The sequence below is a fragment of the Habropoda laboriosa genome, unplaced genomic scaffold, assembly GCF_001263275.1.
Source record: "Habropoda laboriosa isolate 0110345459 unplaced genomic scaffold, ASM126327v1 scaffold41, whole genome shotgun sequence".
Classification (NCBI taxonomy): Eukaryota; Metazoa; Arthropoda; class Insecta; order Hymenoptera; family Apidae; genus Habropoda; species Habropoda laboriosa.
Window position 1 is genome coordinate 796097 of NW_017100164.1, and position 7564 is coordinate 803660.

General features: G+C 31.3%; 2 protein-coding genes across 2 annotated transcripts in view; both read left to right on the plus strand.

The window, feature by feature from the left end:
- LOC108578538 (vacuolar protein sorting-associated protein 33A) overlaps positions 1–7271 on the plus strand; it is a 10515-nt gene extending 3244 nt beyond the window's left edge. Inside the window, 2 exon segments of the mRNA XM_017941897.1 lie at positions 6195–6257; positions 7265–7271. Coding sequence (XP_017797386.1) covers positions 6195–6257; positions 7265–7271 — 70 coding nt within the window.
- Positions 1661–5862, plus strand: LOC108578553 (serine/threonine-protein kinase Tao). The gene is made up of 11 exons (XM_017941912.1): positions 1661–2067; positions 2181–2529; positions 2653–2828; positions 2960–3122; positions 3219–3568; positions 3670–3915; positions 4026–4253; positions 4339–4578; positions 4670–4927; positions 5179–5435; positions 5663–5862. Exons 1-11 carry the CDS (start codon positions 1762–1764, stop codon positions 5781–5783), a joined length of 2694 nt encoding a protein of 897 aa, XP_017797401.1. The 5' UTR covers positions 1661–1761; the 3' UTR covers positions 5784–5862.
- Positions 7272–7564: the final 293 nt, after the last annotated feature.

Here is a 7564-nt window from a genome sequence, read left to right on the forward strand (position 1 = left end):
CTGCATAATAATTGTATTTAAAACGTTGATAAAAGTTATTGTCATGTATATTTAATTTATTTAAAATCTGTACCGAAAGTATATAAAACTTATTTATGTCGTGCAAATATATACAGAAAAAGGTACAAAATAAAATGGTTACAGAAAGTATTTTCATTAAATGTATGTAACTTTCTATCCACCCAGAATTTCAGGATAATGTAGCAAATTGTAATCTAATTCCATTTCTTATTATTTATACTTAATTTATAAAATTTTAAAGACGAAATTATTATTATTGTGCAGTTTGGTTATTATTCTTTACGAACATTGTTTTATTGAATTAAAATATAAAAGTGATAAAGTAGTAACTCATAGTTATCGATAATATTTTCTAGTTTAGTACTTGGTCGGCGTAGAGCGCCACGCGTCATCGACGGAGAACTCGCCTGCTGTGTAGAGTACACCCAGGCCAGGCGAAAAGGCGTCAAAAAGTTTGCGAATTCTCGTGTGTCCGGCTGACGGTGGGTGCCGTATTGTTGCGTTGCCGCGGATTGTCGCGTCTCGCGCGTGTGTGCGTACGTGCGTGACACGTACGGGGCGTGTACTTTTCCGGGGTGCGGTGCATTTGCACAACGAAAAATTGTGATCCTCGGATCTTAATATGCTCGAAGGATCGGCCAAGTTCAGGAAAAAGAGGTGCTCCGCCTGAAGAGAGTGCTCGGAGCTGCGCGCATGCTTCCGTGCCTGCTCCTTCGCCATTTTGGAGGTGAATATCATTTTTTTCCTTGTTGCCGGAGCTCTGGATAAATTTCAGTTGATACACCGGGATCTGATCACGATGTCGTACACCGGATCCAAACACGGCAAGCGTTTTCGTCTACACCGACAATGTCCCTCTACTGTATTTGCGGGACCAATCTGACGCGATTGCTTCGAGTCAGAGACCCAACCCTCCTTACGCCCGCATTTCTACCTCCTGCGAATTTCACTCGACCGTCTTCTTTGCTTACCAACCCCAATTTTATTGTTATTTCTGCTCCTTTGGTCGAAATACATGTTCTTTAATAGTTTTAAATACCGCCAATAACGTTTGCTGCGATCTTCCTTGCGAATGTTCCGTTTAAAAACATATAATATTTATTCAAGTCAGATGAGTTTCCACGGATAGAATGGTGTGTTTCGTATTAAGGACCTCGTGATAAGTGTCAAGCTCATTTTAATTATATAGGAAATGGTTTCATAGTGAAAACCATCTTTTAATTGTGCTTCATATTTTGCATATTTGCATATTTATATCTGCTGAATATTGTTTATTGTTGGGTATCTTATTGAGAGACTTATTGCTGTTAATGTGTCATAAAAAATTAAATTAAGAGAAATATAAAATGAAGGTATGCAAATCACTGTGCAGTATAGTATACACAACTGATACATGTAACTGTTTAACTGAAAGTAATTTTTTTTTGCTGCATATAGTTTTGTACAATATGAAGAATTATTTCAGATTTAATTCTGGTGTTAATTAAAACCATGTTAATTACTATTTGTTTACTGTATTTATTGTACTTATTACTACACTCAATATCAAATAAAACTGAGAGTAGTACGGATAAATGTATATTTAAATTATAAATAGTATTACATAAAATAAATTTGGTTATTAAGGACTGACAGAGGATTAAGTAAGATTATCAAATTTAGGGTAGAAGATTGAAAGACAAGAAGACGTCTAACGGTGTCTGAAATAGGCCTTGGCCATTTAATCATTAATACTTTACTATGCCAGCTGTTCCAAGGCCTGGTAGCCTTAAGGACCCAGAGATTGCTGAACTATTTGAGAAAAATGATCCGGAGAAAATATTTGAGGACTTGCGTGAGATCGGGCATGGGAGTTTTGGGGCTGTTTATTATGCACGATGTTTGGTTACCAAAGAAATTGTTGCCATCAAGAAAATGTCTTATCTGGGAAAACAAACTGTTGAAAAGTGGCAAGATATCTTAAAAGAAATTCGATTTCTTAGGTATCTTAGTCATCCTAATACAATAGAGTACAAGGGCTGTTATCTCAGGGACCACACTGCCTGGGTATATATTTTTCAAAATTTGTTATCAAATAAATGTCATTCTAATTACTAAATTATTTTATGTTGTATTTGTTATTTTAATTGTCAATAATGAAATTTGTGAATTGGTCATAGTTGGTAATGGAATATTGCCTTGGTTCTGCATCGGATATTATTGAAGTTCATAAAAGACCACTAAAAGAGGATGAAATAGCTGCAATTTGTGAAGGTGTGCTACGTGGTTTGCATTATCTTCATTCTCTTGGAAGAATCCATCGAGATGTTAAAGCAGGAAATATTTTGCTTACTGAAAATGGAACAGTAAAATTGGCAGATTTTGGATCAGCAAGCATAAAGTGTCCTGCAAATAGCTTTGTAGGAACCCCATATTGGATGGCACCAGAAGTGATATTAGCTATGGATGAAGGACAATATGATGGAAAAGTGGATGTATGGTCTTTGGGGATAACATGTATTGAATTAGGTAAGAAAATTGACTGTTACTTTAATTTGTAATTTTTTGATAAAATATTTTTAAAGTCAAAAAACTGAAGTCATTTAAAATAATATTAAAGTATTTATTAGGCTATGATTATTTTAATTTCAGCGGAGCGGAAACCACCTTATTTTAATATGAATGCTATGAGTGCTCTGTATCATATTGCTCAGAATGACACACCAACTTTAAATTCTCCAGATTGGTCAGATGTTTTTCGCCACTTTGTTGAAGTGTGTCTAACCAAAAGTCCAACTGAAAGGCCAACCTCTGGTAAACTGTTATCAGTGAGTCTTTTACATAAATTTTTATTTTATCTTAAATATACAAATTTTGTACTGTTTACTATTCAAGTTTCACATAAATAGATATACTGTAGTTTAGTTAGTCATCTTCTTATAGGCTTTTAATTTTACAGCATCAATTTGTCACAAGAACACGTTCTCCACAAGTTTTAATAGACTTAATTCAGAGAACAAAAGCTGCTGTTAGAGAATTGGATAATTTAAATTATCGGAAAATGAAGAAGATCTTAATGATCGATGCTTGTGAAAATGAAAGTACAGTTGGTGATGCTGATGGTATGTTAGGCTTGTCAAGCTTTCTAAAATAACTTGAAAATATTCGTGGTTTTTCCTTGATTCATTTATATTTGTGTGTTTGTTTACTTTTTATAGATACTCCTGATGAACAAACAGGTGGTGACAGTAGCAAGAGCAATTCAATTACCTCAGAGCATTCAATTCATTCAATGGGTGTTTCTGCAAGCTCTCAGAGTTCCTCCACCAATAGCCTGCCACTGCCAAATGCTGATGCAAATGACTATTCCACTGGATCTGTACGAAATCGACATAAAATATCAGCAGGCGGTGTCACTGCCAATCTTCTTGAACATGGTGCCAATAATTTTGCAACAATTAGGACAACTTCAATTGTAACAAAACAACAGAAAGAACATATGCAAGAAGAAATGCATGAACAAATGAGTGGATATAAACGAATGAGGCGGGAACATCAAGGTGCTTTGGTGGGTGTTAATATATTCAAACTTTTCGTTTTCTATCTATGGATACGAAAATTATACTATTTGTATTTCATGAAATATCTTATTCATAATTATTTAAATAGGTAAAATTAGAAGAACGTTGTAAAATGGAAATGGAATCCCATAAACAATTATTAGATAAAGAATATGAAACTCTTCTGCAACAATTTAGCAAAGAATTGGAGAAACTTCAATTAAAGCACTTGCAGGAATTAGAACGTAAACTTAAGCAAAACCAAAATGCAGAGAAAAAGCTTCACAAAGAAATTACAAGCAGACAAGAGGCAGATCGGAAAGCATTAGAAGCACAGCAGAAGAAAGAGTACAAAGTAAGAAGATAAACATAATAATAACTATTTTTCGTTTAAACAAGCTTCAGAAGTCTCTTTCTACATTTTCTTAATAGCTTTTGATAATTAGGAATGTTTTATTTTTTAAGGTTTACAAAGAGAGATGGAAAAAAGAATTATCTCAAGATGAAGTTACACCAAAACGACAACGAGATGCTACACTTCAGAGTCACAAAGATAATTTACGACAAATGGAAGCGCAAGAAGAACAACGGCTTGCAAGAGGTCAAAGGGAATACCTTGACCTCGAAATTCGTAAATTTCGTAGAAAAAAATTACTCATTTTCCACAGTTTGGAGCAAGAACTACTTCGAGAAGTTAGTATAGCTTTATTTTTGTCTAAATAAAGTCTGTTTATATTTAAGAAAGTTGAAAAGTTTCTATATGCATTTTTATATGTAGGAGTTAAATAAGAGACAACAACAATTAGAACAAGCACATACCATGTTACTACGACATCATGAGAAAACACAAGAACTAGAATACAGACAGCAAAGGGCAGTCCATGCCCTTCGAGAAGATCAAGTTCACCGACAACATGTTACTGAACTTTCTAATCAACAAGATTACATGCAAAGAGCGGAACGTGATTTACGTAAGAAACATGCATTGGAACTCAAACAGCAACCTAAGAGTCTTAAAGTAAATATCACACTATAATTTTATAAAATAGTAACATATTTCATTTAAACAGTAAAAGATTTAAGTTTTTTCATCATTTTTATTATTTTAGCAAAAAGAAATGCAAATTCGAAAACAATTTAGAGAGACATGTAAAATACAGACACGACAATATAAGGCATTAAAAGCTCAAATATTACAAACAACAGCTAAAGAGGAACAAAAGGCTGTTATTAAAAAATTAAAAGAGGAACGAAGAAGAAAGTTAGCTCTGTTGGGTGATCAGTATGAACAAAGTATTGCCGAAATGCTCCAGAAACAAAGTATACGTTTAGATGAATCGCAAGAAGTTGAATGTCATAGTCTCAAGGTGAAATATCGCATTTATTTAGAATTTGAGAAAGTATGAAAAGATATTAAAAACTTTTTCGTGAAGTTAACGTTCTAAAAAGTTTATGTTTTACAAATATGATCTAACATAGGCATGTACAAAAAGAATTTGTTACGATAAAAGGGTTTATTATAATTCAAAACTTGGTTTAGGTGTTTGAAAGTAATACATAAAAAATTAAAAGTAAAAACAATATAACTGTTTTTATAATTTTTATATATATTTTGTAGGAAAGGTTAAACTATGAATTAGAAATATTAATGGCGTATCAATCTAAGAATAAAATGCAAGCTGAAGCACAAAGAAACAGAGAACGTCGAGAATTAGAAGACCGAGTGTCGGTTAGGCGAGCTTTACTTGAACAGAAAATGGAATTTGAAACTCAGGAATTTCTTCGTGAACGTAGCGAACGGATACGTCTACTGCATGAGAGACAGGACCGTGAATTACAACAATTTGACGAAGAAAGTACAAGAATAGGATTCAGGTATGTAATTTAATTTATATTTGTTTTAACTGAACAAATTTCCAAAACTAATATTTTTTAGTTATTCCCCTTCATCATTCTACAGTTTTTAATTATTAAAGTTAAAATTATGCTAAGCTAATCATTAATTATCTTATTTTGCAATATAAAGACAAATTTAACACTTTCAGAAGAGATTTTGTAGCTGTACCTATATACATTTTTTTTTTTTTTTCAAATTATTGCAGTGCTCTGGCGATAGCTGAGGCATCAAAAGAATCTTATCCAGACGATGAAAGCCTTAGTGGCTCAATGTTAAGTCTGGCTCACAGTAATAGTTCTACATCCTTCCCCCCTAATAGTCTTTAATTTTAATCATATTAATAGAATATGTATGTATGTACGTTTGCCTGTAGTGAATGCATAACGAGCCTACCGACGTTTAATTCAATGACTTACATACATAGCAAAAGTTGGCTCGTTATATGCATCGACCCAAACCTAAGAGGTTTGTAGGGTTGGGAATGTGTATTGGACTGAAATTAATGTAACAGCATATTTTTTAATTATCAAAATATGTCAATGTGATCTATCTGGAAAGAGAGCTTCATATTGAAGAAGAACTTAGATGCTTTTTGCAACGTTGTAATATTTATTAACCATATCCAAATATCTTGTGAACTAAATAGGAGTAAAAAATCTTTTAAGTATCAGTCTTATCTACTATAGTGAAACGTAAATCTTAATGTTCTTGGGCTTGAAGTAAGCCAACTATTATAGCATACAGAAAATTTTATATGCGACTACAGAAAATGTTTAGAGACATTTATTTATCAATATCTTGCAATTATAATAAAAAAAAAAAAAAACAGTATAATCGTAACGCTCGAATTATTATACGTTTGATTTTGACTAATTGAAGATTTGAAATAAGAACAGCACGAAATAATATTTTCAGTAAGATCTTTACTTATCGAAGGTCTAGTATTAAATAATCTTACCGATAATTATATGTATTAACCTTCGAAAACCTTATTTCAAGCTTTCAATATCACAGTCTGATTTAACAAAAACTGAGTGAGTCGATTTATTTATTTAATTACATTCTTAATGCAATTATTGTATTTAAAAAGTGGCAAACTAATGAAAAAATTTAGTTACAGTATCCTATGTTGTAGTTATAATAATGCATTCATGATAGGTAATATTTGTTACTTCAATGAGAGATTAATTTCTAAAATTGAAAGACATTTTTTTACTATTTTATACAATTTGTTTTACATTACTAAAAGGGAATGTCAATATCAAAAATTAAATTGATAATAAAATTATTGTTGAATTACAAAAATGTGATAGTGTCCATTTTAAATTCCTTTCAACATTTAAATATATCTTCTTGATTTTAGTTTGACAACATTGGAAATTTTTTTTTTTGTTATATTCATAAAAAACGAAAACTTATATACAAGGTATTTTTCGATTATATGAGTTTCTTCTATTCTAATAGATCAACTTTAAAAATACAATTTTAACTATTTAATATTTAAAAAATTATTGTATAAATATTTCTTAGTACATAACTCATTTCAGTTCATGCAATTTGTTCATGATAAAAGTAATCAATGGAAAAAATGGTGTTGTTTATGTATTATGATTTTGAATTATAAATTACAAATAGTATAAAAATCTTGCTCTATTGTTGAACTTAATGATTCATTTGATATTGCTTGATCAGAAATTGCTTAAATTGTATACACTTACTTTTACTTGCCAAAATGAATCTGCAAAATATTATTCTAGTCTGTATGTTGCTTCCGGTATATTCTAAATCTTTTATATTAATTTTGCAGGTATTAATAAAGTACTTCTTCTTTCATTGTTGATTATAATAGCATTATTATTGCTTGTATTATCAACATTTCAGTTGTATTATATTATATTCTGTTGTAATTGTCCAAAGTTTCCATCCAGTACACATCCCAATGTTGTACTCTTATATTTTAGTGCCTAATTTGTTTCCTTTTTTTTCATTTAATACATTTCCATGTACTTTTTCTGTTTTATATATCTTCATCTTCATTATGAAGTATTGAATTCAAATTCAGGTGATTGTGACTATTGTCTTCTTTGATATTTAATAATTTATAATA

Coding starts and splice junctions, on each gene's coding strand:
- LOC108578553 (XM_017941912.1), top strand. CDS start 1,762: ATGCCAGCTGTTCCAAGGCCTGGTAGCCTTAAGGACCCAGAGATTGCT. Junction 4,928..5,178: donor TTGAATGTCATAGTCTCAAG/GTGAAATATCGC, acceptor TATATTTTGTAG/GAAAGGTTAAACTATGAATT. Junction 5,436..5,662: donor AGTACAAGAATAGGATTCAG/GTATGTAATTTA, acceptor AAATTATTGCAG/TGCTCTGGCGATAGCTGAGG.